This window comes from Callospermophilus lateralis, chromosome X (assembly GCF_048772815.1).
Source record: "Callospermophilus lateralis isolate mCalLat2 chromosome X, mCalLat2.hap1, whole genome shotgun sequence".
NCBI classification, from domain to species: Eukaryota; Metazoa; Chordata; class Mammalia; order Rodentia; family Sciuridae; genus Callospermophilus; species Callospermophilus lateralis.
Window position 1 is genome coordinate 108,738,561 of NC_135325.1, and position 20,626 is coordinate 108,759,186.

Genomic DNA, 20,626 nt, shown 5'->3' on the forward strand with positions numbered 1-20,626 from the left:
CTGCCTCTTCTTAAAATTAATTCCAGAGCCCCAGAATCAAGGCTGCCTCCAGAGCCCTGAAGTAGCACAAGGAAACACACTCAGCAAGTCTTTGCCTAGTGGAAGAGATGGCAGTGTGTGCATTGACACATATAAGGAGAAAACCAATAGCAGAATAGTTCTGCCCCTCAGCAGGCCTAAGCTTGGCACTGCTACTGTGTAGTTACCAGCAATAAAATAAAGGTAAAGATCAACAAAGGTAGGAAGAGCTGAAGCCAAGAATAAACTCCCCCACTCCAACTGCCCCAGTAGCTGCAGGTGCCCTCAGCTACTCCGCTCATTGCACCTGCTCTGCTTCTGGAACAAGTGTCCCATTGTATGAGGCTGTATAGATGGAGGTGCTGAGCAAACAAGAAATGACTCGCCTGGTCATAAAGTAGATGGGATTCCAGGAAAACTTTACAAAACCAAATAAAAGTGATTGTAAAGCACTTGGTAAAATATAAACTGCTACATAAATACTTAATAAAAGCTCACAGCAATGCACACAAGGACAACTAGGTCAAAAATTACCCAAGCTCTCTAGCCTGGAGGATCTTGGAAGGAATGAAAATTGTCTTCCTCCCTATGGTTTTCTCAGCCACTTTGTATTCCCCAGCTTTTACCTGCCCTTCAGCCCTTGGCACTTCTCTAGATGGATCTCTCTAACCACTGATATATCTCTGTAGTTAGAGGGCTTCTAATTTTCATTCTGGGAAGGTCTGTAAAATATTATTTGGAGCAACAGACATTGAATTCCATTTCTTATGCTCAGGAGCCCCATCGGAGCTATGTGGAGTTCTAGGGGAGACATTTTCTTTAAGTTTTAATTACATGATCTCACCCAAACTCTTCCATGTCAGAAAGCAAGAACAACTCTGACAACCTCTCAAACAGCCAACCTATCTGCTCCGTTGTAGCCCTAACATACCTTGAAGAGAAAAATGAAGAGCTCACTGCTATCTTGATGAGAGTGATTATAACCCGGGGCTCCTTTTGAATCATGTTCACTTTGGTCTATTTGGGAAACCATCAGGGGAAGAACTGGAAATTCAAAGTCATTAAGGTGACTTTATGGCATTCCTTCCCCTTTCAGACTACCCCACACACAAGTATCTTCACCATTAAATCTTATAGCCTGATAGAGATGGAAAGAGCCTTGGAGGTCATTTTGTCAAATTCCTTCATTTTATAAATAAAAGAGGAGGCTAAAGGGCAGTCACTTGCCCAAGGTCAGGCAAAAAGTTCATATTAGAGCTAGGATCCAAATTGGACCCTTAGCCTAGGGCTGAAGTAGTCACTTCTGCATGCACTCCAAAGCTCCATAAGGAATACAGAGGCTTTGTTGTAAAAGGCACATTTGTAGAGGAGGCGGGGTAGAGGACTAGCCTCAGAGGCAAGTAAAGGTTATCTTCTAGCAAGGGACTGAAGTAACACTAAGGCAAAGGGGGACTTCTCCCAGGGGATACAACCTTAGACTCTTGAGAGGACATGGGAGCAAAGCAGCATGGTGGGAGAGATGGGAAATGTACTGCTACCCTTATGGGCCTAGACTTGGAAGGCATCAAGGAAAAGACAGCATTTAATAGCACAGGCTAAAGAAAAGTTGGACAGAACACTATTCTGGGTTTTCTGGACAACCAATTAAAGCAAACTTAGGCCAGAATTAAGAATAGGAATAAGAAAGTATTCCTAAACCTTGAAGGGGAGAAACCAGGCACTAGATAGGCAGGGCACTGTAATAAAGAGACTGACTGGGTTTGAATCCTGTCGGTCTTACTAGCGCTGTGAACTCTCGTAATTTACTTAAACTCATTACTTAAATCAGGAAAATTGGAATAATATTAATGCCCACCTCAAAGGCTGTTGTGAGAGTTAAACTTTGTTAATGCACACCAAGTGCCCAGCACAGTACCTGACACATGATAAGAACAAAAGAAGGGTTAGTCATTATTACCATTGACAGCTCTACTGGTTCAGTCTTGCTTTCTGAAGTCTCACTGCACCCTTAGACAGGATTTGGGGGATAGGCAAAGGGCAGACAGTGGTGCTCAGAATGTTTCAGGGAGGAAAAGGTAAGAGTGAAGGCAGCTAAATGAACACAATCAGTGAGCTGCAGTTTCCCCAGCTCTCCTCCAAATTTCCAATGCAAAACCCTCACAATTGCATCTTCTTTCCATATTTAGTAACTGCTAGAGTCATCAGTGCCAAAGAGTGACCAACTGTCCCTGACTTGCTTAGAACTGAGGGATTTCCTGGGACTTGGGAATTTCTGTCCCAGACAAACTGGAACAGGTTATAATCACTGTAGGGGCCAGGAGGTATTTGCTGTTATAAATTATTATTTGTTATAACCAGGGTACAGGGCACTTTGCTAAATGCTATCCACTGGGGTTTGGAAAGGCTGGGTTATCAAGAAGGCATGCATAGGGATTTTTTTGTTCTCTATAGATATACAAGATAGTAGAGTGTATTTTGACATATCTTACATGTATGGAGTATAATTTCCCATTCTTTTTTAAATTTTTTTTAGTTGTTGAAAGACTTTTATTTTATTTATTTATTTTTATGTGGTGCTGAGGATCAAGCCCAGTGCCTCATACGTGCTGGTCATACATTCATATATTAACATAGGATATTTATGTCCATTTATTCCACTCTTTCCTATTCCCATCCCCCTCCCCTCCCTTCACTCCCTTTTATCTAATCCAATGAACTTCTATTCTTTCCTCCATCCTCATTAATTGTGAATTAGCATCTACATATCAGAGAGAACATATGGCCTTTGGTTTGGGGGGATTAGCTTATTTCACTTACATGCATAGGGATCTTAATATGGCTTTCTTCATGTCCATGATAGAAAAAGAAAAACAGTTTCTTAAACAGATAGACTTCACCAGGGGACCATTAGCCAAGCTGAGGATGATGATCTTTAGCAGGATAGTCACAGAGCAATAGTCTCAGTATCAATGATTCTCATTTGTTTGCTTCAATTTTCTGATACATGCTGTCTTTCTCCAAGTTCAATTCCCAGCACTGTTATTGTGTGTGTTTGAAAGTAATAAAAGTGCATTTATTTTAAAATGGTCCATCACTCCGACTTTTTATTAATTTAAACGGATGCTACCAATCTCTCAAAGTATTTCCTTATCCAGAGCCAACTGGTTTATTCAATACCATAGGCTGATTCATTTAAAAATAGAATTTGTGGGGCTAGATAGATTTATTTATTTAAAAAAATAAGTTTTTTCTTTTTTCTGGAGAGATGCAGAGAGAGCCACTCAGGAGGCTGCTAAAAAGTCTGTGTTTATATTCAAAGAGAATCTAATAACTCTGTGTTCATTATCCAATATACGCTTCCATTTATTCAGAGTAGAACTTCCCCTACATCTGATCTACTCTTCTACATCAAAATCTAGTAAATGGAAGGTGCTTTATAATTTTTGAAGTGATTTCATATGAATTTTCTTTCAGGAGGTTCACAACAAACCCTTAAGGCAGACAGAGGAGTATTTTTGCCATTTCTAGGAAGGAGAATACAAAACGGTGCAAGTTCAAGCAAGCTGTCTAAGGCACACAGTTTTACCATAAGTATTACTCACAAGTCTGGGTTGGTTCACCTGTTGAATTTGGTAGACATGAATGGAGAGTCTACTCTATGCCAGTTACAACTAAGAAATGTGGAACATTAGAGACAGACACGCAAAATAGATCAATTCAGGATAACTGGGATATGTTCAGGGGAAACCTAAGTGCTGGGAGGCTAGGACCCAAGACAGGAGGGATTCAGGGTCATCAGAAGAGATTACATGACATTGAGTTAAGGATAAGTAGGGGCAAGCCAACCAATGTTTTTCCTAGCCCCTTCTAGGATGGCTTAGTCCTCCTTAATTGTATTAGGAAATGAGCTTGAAAATATGTGTCCTTGCAGAGTACAAGGACATGTACATGTCTATCTAATCCCAAACTGCTGTATCCATACCTCAAGTGGTAGTATATTATTCTGGTTTCTATTGAATAAGAATTCATCCCAGCTCTGGGCAAATAAAGGGCTCAAAACAAGGAAGAGTACATTTGAGTGATTTTTAAGCTCCACCTCAGCATGTGGATCACTAAGATATAAGGAGGCAAAAAGTAGGAAGCTCCTGTGACACTTGATCTACAAAGAAAAATACACTTTCCTCCACATGGAAATGAAACTGCATTATAAAGGTGACAAACCCAAGGATCAAAGTGATACTCACGTAAAAGAATAAAATTCATTGGCTTGAAAAATTGGGCAATCATGATTGATTTTAATGATCTTTCTTCTTTTCCACAAAAGTTCACCCAAGGGTGACAGAAAGGACCTTAGAGTATTAAGTAACTAGAGTCAACCTGCAACAAGATTTGTTCTAGTTTCTAATGTAATTTAAGAAGATTACCTGGGTTAATCACTACAAAGAAGTTCTAGGAAGAATGGCTTAAAATGTCTTTGCCATGAAACAAGATATTGAAGGTGAGAAGGCCAGTTCAGTGCATACCCTTACAAGGAAATACCTCTTCTTTGATCACTTGTGGACCCGAATACACACTATTTGCACCAACCAGGACTATGGCTAGGGATTTTGATTTTTTTTTTTTTGTAGAAAGGAGAGGAGATAAGATAAAAATGAGAGGAGATGGGTAAGGTTGTCAAGAAATGTGTCATCAGCAGGACACAGTGGCACACACCTGTAATCCCAGAGGCTTGGGAGGCGGAAGCAGGAGGATTGTAAGTTCAAAGCCAGTCTCAGAATTTAGTAAGGCCCTAAGCAACATAGTGAGATCCTGTCTCAAAATAAAACATAAAAAGGCAGGGGAGGTGGTTCAGTGGTAATGTGCCCTTGGTTTCAATCCCCCAGTAGTAAAAAAAAAAAAAAAAGAAAAGAAAAAGAAATGTGCTATTAAACCAAAGGAAGCTAAATGCCTAGTTCTATCAATCTTCCAGGAAAGCTTTTCTTTTCTTTTGCAGTGTTGGGGATCAAACCTTGGGTCTTGTGCATGCTACACAATACTCTACCACTGAATAACACCCCTCACTTTAATAGGTTTCTTGAATAACAGCATGAATGGCAATACTATTTACCATTTTTAAAAGATCTACCATGTTCCAGGCACTAATACCCTGCATTTCACAGTCTCTCTGAATTCTCTTAACATTTTGTTAAGGCAGAAATCATTAATGCCATTTTACAGATGGACAAACCAGAGGTCAGAAGAGTAAGAGCTAATATGGAATAGAGCAGCAATTCCAACCCAGGTTTGCTGACTCCAAAGTTGTGTGCTTAAACACTCTGGTATGCTGCCTTATGGTTACAACATAACTTTAAAATTCGCCTTTTTGTGAGTGTGTGTGTGTGCGTGTCTGTGTGTGTGTGTGTGTGTGTGTGTGTGTGTATTTAGTCCCCAACTATTTGGCTATATTCCTATTAGTAAAAATCATCAGAGAAACCCAGAGAAATCAAAATAACCCAATATTTTGCACTAGTTTAAGTGTAGGAGGAAAGGGCAAAACCCAGAAAAGCTGAATTTCAAAGGAGCCACCAAAATCCTGGGGCAACAATGGGGACCAGCAACAGTAAAGAACTGGCACCTACTGATCATTGTAGCCTTCAGAGGTGAAAAATCACCATAACTCCATAATCACAATTACAATCATCACAACAGCCAGAGAGGGTCTAAGAGTCAGGCCACTGGCATGAGGCTCCTAAGAAAGAGGCTTGCCTAAAATGCCTCACCTTGTCCTTCACATGCCTCAAAAGTCCATTTTCTTTGATGCTCAGTGAATGACTATCAGAAAAATATAACCTCTCTGAATCAGAGTAATTGGAAAACTGTTTCAGGGGTGTAACTGTTTGTGGATTTCAGAGGTATTCTAATGAAGTGACACTGATATCACTAAATCAGGAAGAGGTCAGGAGACTTATCACAACCAGCTGTCCTGTTCCAATCAGTCCTCCATCTAGCTTACATGCTCTCTGGCTGGTGAATATTAAAGTTATGACAGATTTCTAATTTGCACATATCTTCAAAACGTATATAGTCACAATTCATAAATGACATTAGCATCATTCAAATTATTCCAGGAACTCTTCTTTGTCTACCCATTCAAAGCTAGTTTAAATGTCTTCTTAAAAGTAAGCAGCCCCACTATTTTATCCCCTTAACCCATGTGGACCCCAAATGGTTCAAACCTGCTTGATCAGCCACCACATTCAACATTTTGGTTCCCAAAGATTCACAGATATTTCCAAAAGATCCAGTTTACTTTTACAGGAAGAAAAATGGCCTGGGATTCTTCATCCTTGCTCTGGACATTTACCTGACCTACTCAACCATTCCATATGATGATAATGGTGATAATAACATCAACAACAGCTGTCATTAGTTCAGTTCCTATGTGTCTGAACACATTTCCACAACAATCCTGTAGAAAGGTATCATTACCTCATCTTCCAAATAAGGTAACAGAATTTGCTGTTAAATGTCTTACTCAAAGCATGTAGTCAACTGAGCTAGGAATAAAATCTGCATCGGGATTGTCCTAAAAATTGTGCTTTCCCAGTATGCACCATTCACCTGGCTCCTATTTCCTAACCTCTCAGAGTTTTCTCTCCATAATCCTCAGCCTGTACCATTGAGGATCAGCTGGCTGAGAACCAACAGCCTGCAGGCTGCAAGGACCAGTCATAAGCCTGTAAGCCTTTTTCTGAAGAAGATGTAGAAAAATTATCAGGAGCACCAATAAAATTGATCTATGACCTACCAAATCCTCCTACTTCACGTTGAAGGAGGCAATAATACTTTAGAGGCTTAGAAGCTCTAGTATGTTAATAATTTCACAAGAGCAGTCACTTTTTTTCATAGTTGCATCTCCTAAGCTTTCCAGGCTAAAATAGAAGAGCTGTGGGCATTGTACAGTAATGGTTAAGAGGAGACAAGTCTTTTTCAACCATCAGAATCAAACTACAAAGAAAATATCAGGAGGTGACATTTATTGGTTCAGAGTATAGATATGCTTCGACCAGCCTTGGAGGATCCCAAATTTATCTGTATAACAAAATGACCCAGTTGATCCCAGGAAGGGCTGGCATTGTATAATAATGGGACACAATCTGCTTAAAGTAATAAGCCATCTAGCCTTCAACAGGTAGTCTATAGACATATTAATATTGAGCCACGAAACTGTCTCCTTGTGTTACTTAAGACATGACAGCTGACCAGGTGTGGCCCATCCTGAGCATGGCATGCCACATTAAACCATCATTCAGCTAGATAAGCTGTGTTTTTCTCACTTGATTTTAAAGGCAAAGCTACTGTATGTGACACCATAATCTTTAGGGATAAATGTCACTGTATTGCTATGGAGTATGTCCTGATAAATAGGTGCCACTAAGGACTACTTTTAAGATAAATCTATGACGAAAAATATACCAATCTGAGCCCTTAGATGGATTTTTATATGGGAGTACTCCCCAAACTTATCTGTCTTGCCAAACCAGGATTTTAAAAAATCCTTAACTGTCATCAATATATCATGTTATACCAAATTAAGTCATTTTATACATAATCCATTTCTCCTGTGAAAGCTTTTTCATAAACAATCTAGACTTGTCTAAGGTAAGGCAGGATATGTAAACTGTCATACTAGTAAGTGGCCTGATATGCAATACTTTCCTTCTAAGGCATACACTCAGGCAAACATAACAGTTCCCTAGGAGTGCCATGTTTCTGCTTCCAAGAAAACTAAAGTGGAAATGAAATCCAAACATTCTGAAGGGAGACCAAGAACTATGGAGAAAGATTGTGATAAAACTAATACTGAAGCTCTATTTGTCCCCCTCTCCCTTCTGCCTATCTTTCATAGCAGAGCTGCCTGAAGAATAGAGGGCAGAGGATGAACTAGCCACGAGAAGAGAGAACATAAGAGGTTAAACACTGTACCTCAGTTTCTAACTCTGAAATCAACAGAATAGGAAGAGCTGAGAAGATCTACTCTCAGTTTCAGCATGATTTGTCTGACTTGTGTCTACCAAAGTTCGGAATCAAATGACTTGAGGACTGACTCAACATCATTGAATGTTATTTCCATTATTCATTGTTTATTTTTTCCCTGTACCCTCCTTCTTCCTCTTGGTTCTATATTTTATGTCACAGATTTGCTTTCTCATTGTTTCTTTTTTTTGTAGTACTGGGAGTTGAACCCAGGGCCTCACACATGCTGGGAAAGTACTCTCCACTGAGCCACACTCCAATACTCCCCCATTGCAGCTTTCATTGGCTATCCCATATTTAAAATTGTATGTACACTGCCCTGAGCACTTTGGAGAAAAGTTACACTATAAAAATAAGTCCAAACAACAAAAAATTAGCAGTCTATTTTAGCACATATGGGAGCTATGTATAGCAACTGTTGCATACCCCTGGTCTATTCCCACGAGACCAGGATGAGATGTGCATGTTTATATGTATGAGTATGTATGTACTCTGACATTTGGGTCTTTACTTAACCCCTTTACCAACAGAAAAGACTCTAAAGGTGTTTCCCTCTTACTATTTATGTAAGCCAGTAAAATACTTGCTAGTGCTAGAAATCTGCCTCCTCCCCAAAGTCCCCAAAACACAGTGTTCTTAAATAACTGCACTATAAAAACAAAATCAAGTATTCTCCCTTGCTTTTTCAAGATCACGGGGTCGGGGAAAAATATTTTGTTGCCCCATTTAAAAAATAACTTTGCACATGTCAGGGATTTGGTGTTAAGGGTTCGCTCATTTATTCCCACTTGCTGATAGGCCACAGTCTATCTCTCCAACCCAGTAGAAAAAAGAGAAAAATGATCTCCTTGCCCCATTTTCAGAAACATAAATAAGGTTTTGGGACAAGAAAAAAAATTGCTTTGAGAACTAAACTAATTGCTTTACATATTCCCACTTCTGCCTTTCCAATTATGCAGAGAAATCCTAGAGAGGCATTATAAACTTTAGAAGACTTGTCAATGGAAAAAAGAAAAAGAAATCACCATGACACAATGAATGTGCACCTATAATTTCTCATATGAAATGGAAGGTAAGATTACATAGGAGAAGATCCATCTTCACTGCAATTATCCCCATGCAGATCTCAGGGAATTTATTCTCGAATGCCAGATTCCCCATGTGGGAGTCCCAGAGTCATCATCAGAGAATACAAGATGAATATGGATTCAAAACAGACTGAAGTATGTCAGCCAGAAGATAACAGCAAGATTCCAGAGCTGACATCAGGAGGCATTGGGTCCAATCCCCAGCACCACCAAAAAAAAAAAAAAAAAAAAAAAAAGAAAAGAAAAAGAGAGAGAGAGAGAGAGAGAGATAAAAATTCAAAGGATGTGAAATTTGACCTTATTTAATAGATTGATTCTCTAAAAGTTGAGAGATATGTACATCCACTGTAGGAAGGTATAAATAGCTCTGATAACAGAGTTGACATGGATATTGCTCAATATTTCCTTCAGCATCTATATTTTCCTTTTGATCAAGCATCTCTAATGACAAGTCTCATTTCCTGTTAGGATTCTTGATTCTCCAGATTTTTTCTGGGCTAAAAGTAAAATATTTTCAAAGGAACACAAACGTGACCTATAAAGATAACAAAATTTCTACCTTTTGACATTATGAAGTGTCAACTCTTACTTAAATTTAAACTAAATGAGAAATTCAGTGAAAAGCTCTGGAAAAGGTAACTATAAATGAGACATGAGTGCAAAGCTAATCTTTATAAATGATACAAATAGAGGGCACACATGTCTTCAGGCTAAAGAACATCATATTATTAAATGTATATTCTTGAGAATTTTTTTAAAATGTAGTTTGACACTATTCCCTAGTCTCATCATTGCATTAGGTCAGTAATACAAGTACAGGTTAATTATAACCCGAGGTTATTAACCAAGGAGAAGTTGCTTCCTAGATTATATTACCCTTATTCTTTCTGCAAATATATTTGATTTTTTCCTTTCTTCCTTTTTCTCCCTCTCTCCCTTCTTTCCTGGATAGCATATATAAAAACTAGAAGTTGTTTTGAAAAAAAGTTTATATTTCAGAAGTAAAAATAGAAGTTTGAAATAACTTTCCCCATACAATAATATTTATTACTTTGTTCAGTACTCTCATGCATTTAAAGCTAGCAAATTAAACAAAAAAAATCAGTTAATATAGATTGGGGATGTAGCTCATTGGCAGAGTATCTGTCTAGAATGCAAGAGGCCTTGGGTTCAATAGCCAAACCTGCAAAACAAATTTCTTTTCCAGCTAATAGATGTCTTTTAATGGTGTAAAAGTGCATTGGGCTAACTTTTGGATTTAATCAAATTCAATAGGCTTTGGTTATACTATTTGATAGATTAGAGAACTTTTTTGATTCCAGAGCAACATCATTCACATACATATACTGGCCATGAAATAGTTAATATGAGAAAAATTCAATAAAAATCCCACTGATTCAAAACATACATGCCTGGGAAGATAATATTTTAGATTAATTATATCATGTGGGTTTTTTCTTAAGCAATAGAAATTATATCATTAGTGGGTTTTGTTGTTTGTTTTTGCAATACTGGGGATTGAACCCAGGGCCTCACATATGCTAGACTAGTGCTCTACCACTGAGCTACATTCCCAGCCCAATATTAGTGCTTGATATAGTGGGTGCTCAAATATTTGTTAAATGAGTAAATGAATGAACACACTAATAAAAATATATTGTAAATTAAAATTTCCTTTTTAATAAGGAACCATGGTTGAAAGATGTTACTTAGCCAGGTATGGTGGTGCACACCTCTAAACCCAATGAGGCAGGAGAATTGCAATTTTCAAGTCAGCCTGGGAAACTTAGTAGACCCTGGCTCAAAGAATAACAATGAAAAGATAGCTGAATTCAGTGGCATATGCCTGTAATTCCAGCAGCTCAGGAGGCTGAGGCAGGAGGATGGCGAGTTTAAAGCCAGCCTCAGCAACGGCGAGGCCCTAAGGAATTCAGTGAGACCTTGTCTCTAAATAAAATACAAAATAGGACTGGGGATGTGGCTCAGTGGTCGAGTGACCCTGAGTTCAATCCCCAGTATGTATGTGTGTGTGAGTGTGTGTGTGTGTGTGTGTGTGTGTGTGTGTGTGTGTGCGTGTGTATACACACACACACATACACATATATGCATGCTTCTTAAAACAAATAAATATTCAGGAATTAGTCTCACCACATTAACATACAGTGGACAAATAACTAGGATAGTTTCTCATGAAGTTTATGCAAGAAACACATATTTGACCCATGAGTATTTTCTTTTCTAATAATATATTGCTTATACCTGTTTTGAAGCATCAGCTTTTTATAAAGCCAAATAACATCCCTTTTCTCTGAAAATTAAAAAAAAATATGTCAAAACAGTTAAATACATTTTCATGATTTGACTTAGTACCTCATGAGGTTTTAGGAGGTCAAACACACACTGTTTCTCCAGAGTACAGTGGGGTGCATTTGGACATTAATCTCTCCATCTTGATTCAACATTTGCTGATATAGAGAAGTCTATCTCTGTGCAAGTTCAATGCCTCAACCACGATGGCATGTACTCTCATTCTCAGTGTCCCATGTCAGTAAAAGGATTTAGGTGAGGGGGAAAAAAAACATGTTCAGGTATTTGTTCCATTTTGTATTGGGAAGAGAAGAGTTAGAGGAGGAAGAGAGGAAAAAGATAAGTAACATGCACTGAGCTTCCAGTATGTGCCAGTGTGCTAAGAGCTTTAGACATATGACCTCACTTAGTATTTACAATAACTCTATTAGATTCCCTTTCAGAGGAGGATCTTGAGATTTTCTACAGGTCCAGTGACTTACCCAAGGCCATATACAGTATGTAGCAGAACTGAGATACAAATCCAAGTTCATCTGACTCCAGAGCCTTCTGTCACCCATTACAATGAACTGTGAATAAACTTCATTCAGCATCTTATGTCCTGGTATTGGGACCCAATAGAAAGTAAGCTCATCAAAGCTTTCCTTCTTTACCCTGTATCCCTAGTGCCTATGATGGTGCCTAACACATAATATCTCAAAAGATGAAAGCTGAAGGTATGAATGAATAAGTTAATAAGGAATAAAAGCACACAGACTATCAAAACTGGAAAGTCTCTAATCCAACCACCTCATTTTTAAATGGGAAACCAAGGCCTAGAGAGAACAAATTACTTTCCTTAAGTTAAGAAACTAATTTGAAAGACTCAGAACTTGATTTTGGGTCTCTTCTATGTTCTCCTCTACAACACACTGTTACTTGTACAAATGTTTTTTAAATCATCTTCATCAACTCTGTGATTTCCTAAGAATTCTACCCTCTGGATCTAATTCCTTAATTACAAGATATTGTTCATGAGCATAAAGTAAAGAAGGTTAGGAATACCATTAGTTCTATAGAATTAAAACTCACGAGGATAGGGAACTTTGTTTTGTTCAGTTCAACATGCCTAGCACTTAGAAGGTGTCCGGTAAATATTTGCTGAATAAATGAATATATATTGTTTCTTTGTCAGTGATGAGCAAATCCTTTACAGATGAGGACAACATAGGTTATATCAATACTCGAATGACAAACATTTCAGTAAAATTGCTCAGTGAAATGGTACTCCCCTTTCTTTTTAACCCCCATCTTCCTCTGTAAAATGGGGGAAAATAATAGTATTCATTTAATAGGACTGTTGAAAAACTGAAAAGAATTGATATGAAGCACTTAGCTTGGTGCTTAATACATAGTTAATGTTCAAGAAATGATAGCTATTAGTATGAATATGATTTCTTTAAACCATATTTACATAATGAAGAGATGAAAGAAGCTCTTTGTAAAATGCCCCTAGATGCACAGTTCTCTATGTGTTTCAAAGTTTGTAAATTCTATAAGAGCTCTGAGTTATACACAGAATCCAAACATCAAAGATGCTCATATTTATGTTTTGTATAGAATTTCTTGTGAAAAAATGGCAAATAAGAATTAACCTTCAGATGAACATATGATGATTATTTGTCAAATATTGCTATATTTAACTATTAAAAAAGATTACCTCTCCACGAGTTCTTGTCCATTCCAGCACAGGGTGTCATTTTCGGCCACAGGGCTATGGCTGCAGATGTAGCCAGGCAAAGCATTATAGAAGCTGATGAAAGATTTCAACTTCTGAATTAGTTCTCTGAAACAAAAACAAAACATCTGTGCATAAGAGGCAAGTAAACTCAGTATGAGAAAAGTTTAATTTCCTTATCAGCATGATAGAAAGGCTCTGCCAGGCTGATTAGTGCAATAAATGATTTTTAAAGACATTCTTGGCTACAAGGCCACAATTTAGTTTTTTTAAATCAATAAACTGATATTAGGGGAAAAAAGGCTGCCTACAATATAAGGTACTATTCCTATCTGAAGGATGATTTAATTCTAACATCCATTTTCTAACACGTTTGGCAGCTTCCATTTTTTTGTTCAGAATGCTGTTCCTACATTCTCAAAGGTGCTGATTACAAGGCACACTGGAGCACTACATATCTTTTGGTTTCTGAGTGTAATTGAGTGCATTGATTGTAATTTACAATGCTATTACCCTAGAGATGGCCCCTTTCCATATAGGCTCTGGCTAATGGTTGCAGATCAGAATCACAGGGTGCTCAGAACAGTGTAAGCTTTATGAAATTCTCCTGGTAATATAGTCAGAGTAACACACATCTGCTAAAGGAGCAAGGTTTCTTTGTTCTTCGTCTGTATATTATGGTTCTAAGAGGGGGAGGGAAGGTCAGAGGGCTCTAGTATATTTTATTATTTATTTGCTTTGTTTTTTATGCTGTGTATGATAAGACAAATGTGTGTGTATGTGATGTGTGTGTGAGAGAGGACAGTGAGAACATATTATATATGAAAATGTATATAAACACACATAAATACCAGCGAAATTTCTTGCCTATTATCTTGTTTCAGCTGCATATGTATATACAAAGTGACACCATAAATTGGAGAGAAGTGAACATATTTATGAAGAAATATTTAAATATCTATATATATATGTCCAGTGGTAAACAACAAAAAAAAAAATACACTTTATTTTCTAAAACAATGTCCCTGATAGAAAGTTAAAGTGCTCTTCACATCCAAATCTACCCTAAGTCTACACAAAGTTTTTGAAGATTCTGGCCAGGGAATTTTCTGGCAGTGAAATAATTATCAATTTTGTCTCCAGGCTAAGAATGGATGGGCCTTTGAATCTTATTTGGACACTGGTGGAAATCACAAGCCCCAAAATGCTTTTAGAGGTTTGTCTTAAGATCTGTCCAAAATGGTCGAAGTGATCATCTTGCACTTAATGCCATTTTCCATTTTATTACCATAAACTATTCATTTCATCTAATAACTTGAGTGGGGGATAGAACAAGAACGAACTAGCTCTCAGCACATGTTCATAAAGACTCACAGGAAAGCCAGGGTGATGGACAGAACGACTCATGAAAGGTTATTGGGACATATATAACACCTGATACCCCAACAGCTACTGCCTGCTGTGCCCCTACTCCCCTCACAGCCTACTCCTGGTGTCTGAGTATCATCAATCTTCAAAGAGAAGAGGCTCAATACAGAGCTCTGAAAATAAAAGTCAACATTAGTTTCTCACAGAGGAAAAAGATGGGTTCAATTAACAGCTAATAGGAGAGATGCTCTGTTTTACAAGGTAATAATACAGTCCCCAAAGTGGAAACTGAAAGACTAAAGGCTAAGGCTGAGTAATTCTCCCCACTCCATGAGGAAATGAAATGTGGCCATTAGTCCACGGGAAACCATGGTCTTCTTTTTTAATGAAAGAGCTTCCCTTAAGTTCTCCTACCTCCACACCCACTCTGATTAACGTAACTCAGGGCAAGAAAAATCTAACCCACAGCAAGGCCTTTATTTGATTTCCCAAGAAGTTGAAAATACAAGTACCCTGATTTTCTCCATTCCTCCCAACTTTATAATTTTCTTCTCTGAACATAAAGATCATTGACAAGTTGAAGAAGATCCAGATGAGGTTGGATCTAAATGTCGAGGGGATAAGGGATTGTAATAAACATAAGACCTTCCACTTTAGTATGGAAGGATATTACTTGGAAGGGTAAAGATAAAAATCTAATAAAACCACAAGGAATGTGGATAGTGTAACACAATCTTGGGTTATCATATTCTAGAACTCAAAGAAACTCTTTTAAAATTGAATGAGGTAACTTAGAGAAATAAAAGGTCATACTACTTCATAGAGTATGTATTATTTCTCCAGGACATATAGAATGGACAAAATGGGACTGTTTTTTTTTACAACTTACTTTTGAATTTGTTATTTTGAACCGATAACACAGTTTTATTTAACAACCATGTTATAATTATGGTCTGGTTCTCAGAATAACCTCTTCAATCCAATGATGAGCAATAGCTAAGACTACTGATTTTAGAGTCTAATCTAAGTGATTTTCAAAACCCAGCTACTTCCCCACTTATGCAGCAATGAAATTTAGGCAAATTCTAACTTTCTCTGAGCTTCAGTTTTCTCATCTGTAAAAGGAAGATAATGATAGCAACTATCTCACTAAGTGTTTACCATAGTACTCACACAAGTAAGCAGAGTTGTCCCTCTGTGATATTAGCCATGGCCAATATTACCATTGCCATGAATCTATAGAATAGAAACACACTATATATACGAAGTATGTATTATACAGGAAAATTTATGTATGAAAGATAATTTTTAAAAAATTAATTTCCAGGGGCTGGGGGTGTGGCTCAGTGGTAGAGTGCTTGTCTTGTACGTGTGACGCACTGGGTTCGATCCTCAGCACCACATAAAAATAAATAAAATAAAGATTTTAAAAAAATTAATTTCCAGGGCTGGAGTTATGGCTCAGCAGTAGAGCTAGTCTAGCATGTGTGAGGCCCATGGTTTGATCCTCAGCACCACATAATAATAAATAAAATAAAAGTATTACATCCAACTACAACTAAAAAAAATTTAATATTTTTTTTAAATTTAAATTCCAGATAACTTCATGTGTACAATATAATTAAAATCCCTCATCTCATCTTTTGATGTGGGTATTAATAGGCACAACCATGTTCTCTCTCAACAGATGTTTTTTCTGGTATTATTTTTCAAAGACTAGCTAGCTTAAAACACACACACACACACACACACAGACATACCAGGCACAATGACACACATCTGTAATCCCAGCCACTTGGCTCAGAAGGCTGATTCATGGAGATAGCAAGTTCAAGTCCAGCCTGAGCAACTTAGAAGACCTTATACCAAGATAAAAGAACAAGTTTGGATGTGGTTGTACACACCTGTAATCCCAGTGATTTGGGAGGCTGAGGAAGGAAGATTATAATTCAAGGCCAGCCTCAACAATTTAGTGAGGCTCTAAGCAACTGAGTGTGACCCTGTCTCAAAATAAAAATTATAAAGAACTGGGGATGTAGCTCCGTGGTTATGCACCCCTGGGTTCAATCCCTAGTACCTCCCCGCCAATAAAAGCAGAAAACAACAACAAACAAAACAAAATAAAACATAAATAAAAAATAAAATGGGCTGGGGATGTATCTCAGAGGTTAAGTACCCCTGGGTTCTTAATCTAGTACTTAATCCCCAGTACCCAAAAGAAAGAAAGAAAAAAGAAAAAGGCCCAGAGATGTATTTCAATGGTGAAAGCCCCTGGGTTCAATCTCAACTAATACAAAAAAAAAATAACACAAAAAATCTAAACACACACACACACACACACACACACACATACACACAAATACTAAAAAAAAAAAAAAACACAAAAAAATCTAGCTAGTTAATGGGCTGAGTAAACCTCTTGACTTGTGTGGTATGGAAACTGAATTTTTTTTCTCTGAGCCTTGTAGGAAGGTAGTGGTGGTGGCCTTCACAGGAATTTGTTTCTAAGAATTTAAGAATCAGATGTAAAAGGCTGAGATAAAGTCAAAATAAAAATATTAGTTAGTCATCAGAGAATTACAAATCAAAACTACATTGAGATACCACTTTACACGGACTAAGATGATTATAATGAAAAACACAGACCACAACAAGTGTTGATGAGGATGTAGAGAAACTGGAAACCTCACATATTGCTGGTGAGAATGCAAAATGGCACCACCACTGTGGAAAAGTAGTTGGCAAGTACTCATAAAGTTAAACACAGAGTTACCAAATAACCCAGCAATTCCACACTTACGTATACACCAAAAAAGATTGATAAAAAGCACTCAGACAAGCACATGTTCACAGCAGCTCTATCAACAACAGCCACATGGTAGAACAAGATAAATGTCAATTTTCTTATGAATAAACAAAATGTGGTATATACATTCAATTGAATACTATTCAGCCTTAAAAAGGAATAGAATTCTGACAGGCTACAACATGGATGAACTCTGGAAATGCTATGCTAAATGAAAGAAGCCAGTCACGAAAGACAACATATTATATGATTCCATTTACATTTAAATATTCAGAATAGGCAAGTCTATAGAGATATAAAGTAGATGTGTGGTTATTTGAGGCTGGGAGAAATAAGGAGATAGGGAGACAATAGTGAAAAGGTATAAGATTTCTTCTTGAGGTGATGAAATACTGCTAAAATTGATTGTGATGTTGGCTGAATATCTGTGAATATACTCAACTGATTGAATTATGTACTTTAAAAGGATGAATTGTATGGCATGCGGATTATATCTCAATAAAGCTATCACCATGTCCTTCCAAAAATTGAGTACAGAAGAGGTAAGAAATATCTCTAAGAGAAAGAGAGGCTTGTCTACTGTGTGGGGAGAGCTGCCAATTGGAAGAATGGAAGGAGGCAGGAGAACTTGGGAAAACAGAGTGGGATGGACACGAAGTAAACATATAGGTGAGCAATGAGAATGGAAATTTGTAAGATATGCAACTTTAGCACTGTAACATCTGTAACCTATGGTTACATTATATTTTTTCCTTCATCGTTTATAAAGGCTTTTGATTTTCTTTTTCATCATAAAAGAAACATACACTCATTGTGGGTAGTAAAAATAAAGAAAGGTAGAAGAAAAAAAACATTCACATCCCGCTGCTAGAGATAATCATTGTTAATATTTAGGTATATTTCCTTCCTGACTTTTCACTTGAATAAAGTTTCACATTTATTTTTTTCAAACTTTTTTTGGCAGTATTGGGGATTAAACCCAGGGTCTTGTGCATGCCAGGCAAGTGATCTACCACTTAGCTACCTCCACAGCCCAAAATAGGTTTGTTTACTGAGTTCTTTATGGTTCTCAATGTGTATTATATCCATTAGAAGTCACATAGAATAAAAGTGGATTTGATCGGAAAGGAATCTTAGAATAATGAAATAGGAACTTCAGGTGTAGCTCCATTGCAGAGTACTTGCCTAACTTACCTAGCATGCATGAGGACCTGGGTTTCATTTCTATCACTGCAAAATAATAAAAAATAAGTTGCTTCTCAAATAATTCTCAGCTTTGTGGGATGAAGTAGTACCCATCAGTTGGAGAACAACACAGCTACCAAACTCCAATACCCCAGAGTCCCAAATGGCAGTGTTATTATAGTGCATGCCATTCTTTTATGCAAAAGCTTCTGCATTACTGTGAGAAAATAAATCTTGGTTGCCAAAAGAAACTCAAACTCTTGAAAATAAATCCAAACATACTATTTTGGAGGACAGAAAAAAAGAAGGCTTTCTAAACTGTTGGAGAGTCAATGAGCTTTTCAAAAAGGACAGCAACAACAGGTGATAATGTCCTCTGACACCATGGCAGCAGAGTGTGACAGGAGTAGTTTACCCCCTACCGAGTTTACTGTGCCTCTCATGATTCTCCTTCTCTTTGTATCTTCCTGTCATTCCTTCCTAAACTTGCTTCTATGTGACAATTAAGTGTATTTGTGTTTTCTTAAATAAAGCTTTATATTCTTTGGCTTCTAATTTTAAAAGGAGATGTGCCAAATCTTTCTATTTTTCTCTTTATAAAGACACCTGAAGCTAAATTAAACGACATATTAATTACCCATGTATGACCCAGTCCCGATTTTTCCTTTGTGCTAGTAGCCCATGAAGACAACAAAAGAATCTGCACCCGTGAACTAAGGCAGCCTGTTTAACTGAATTGTTTCTAGAAAATATGGACAATTAGTTGCCTGAGATAGGAAAACAATTTGATTGAAGGGATTGCTCTTTGATTCTAACTTCACTTTATTCTGAATACTAACATGCCGAACATACCAATGCCATTTAAATAGTGGAGCCTGTGGTTCTCAGGACAAACCCAACATTTGCTTCTGACAGTCTGCTCAGGAAAAAGAGTCTCTTCATAGATGTTCCCTTTCAGTCTGTTAAATGTGGAACTAAAGGATAGGGCTCCTTTGCATGCATGAGCCATTTTGAAATATTGCTGCTGGGGGCACGTGATCTTCCCTGGAGGGCTTCCATCATCCTAGAGAGAGGGGCGCCCTGGTCTGTGGTTATGGGGGAGGGGATCGCCTTTGCTTTCTTGCAATGATTTGCTTGGGCAAGCATCAAAGCAGCGCTAATTGGAAACCACTGCAAATAAAAACAGCCTTTCATCCCTGACTGCAGCCCCTGAACTTTTTTATTATTATTATTAAGGTTCTTTTTTTGTTAATGTAAAGTAATACAAGCTCACTGTTTAAAAAATAATTGAAAATGCAAAAAAGTACATAAAATCAAATAACTAAGATTGGAATGGTACAAGATCATACCTAATTCTGTGGGACGGAGCCTTTCAATTTGACCCCAAACAACTTTCTGAACTTCTGAAGATTAGAATACATTTTCTCATCTTGTTCCCTTTGCCTGGAACACCTTCCTTCCCTCTTCCATCTGTTGAATTTCTACTTATTCTTAGGGTGAGCTCAAAAGATACCTTTTCGAAGTAGCCTTTCTTGACTCTCCCAGCGGATCTGCTAGCTTCCTCATCTGTGATGCTGTGACTCTTTTACATAGCTCTGTATTGGCACTCACCCACAACGTATGAAATTATTTATTTATGTGTCTGTCTCCCTAACTAGACTAGGAGCTCCTCCTAACCCTCACACAATGCTCAGCATACAGATGGTGATGACAAATATTGAGAGAAGTAGAGTCCTGTAATACAGAAGTTCCATAAGATAGAATGATTTTATACCAGATCTTAAATTTGCTCATTCACTCAGGACATTTGTGGTTTTGGTCAAAAGATGAAAGGCTTTCAAAGCTGCCTAGCCAAAGTTAGAGAAGTAGTTCAAGGGGAAGTGAGAGTAAGTAGTGATTTTCAATAAGGGAGCTGAGAACACCTTTTATTCTTTTCTTTCTAGGTCATTTAGTAGTGTCACCTAATCCATTGCTCCTTTAGACCAACACAGAGGGGAAGGAGAGGATGCAGATGGCTGTAACACATAAATATAATTTCACAAGGATGGAGGAACTGTGAATTTTTTCACAGGTTATCAGCTGGGACAGAAGCTTGGTATATAGATGCAAGTTGGACTATTT

At 37.6% G+C, this 20,626-nt stretch overlaps 1 protein-coding gene across 1 annotated transcript in view; it reads right to left on the bottom strand.

Moving 5' to 3' along the window:
* Nucleotides 1–20,626, bottom strand: part of Gpc3 (glypican 3) — a 391,686-nt gene that overhangs the window by 113,758 nt on the left and 257,302 nt on the right. The window contains exon 5 of the mRNA XM_077106976.1: nucleotides 13,129–13,254. Within this exon, the coding sequence (XP_076963091.1) occupies nucleotides 13,129–13,254 (126 nt within the window). The remainder of the gene's footprint in view (nucleotides 1–13,128; nucleotides 13,255–20,626) is intronic.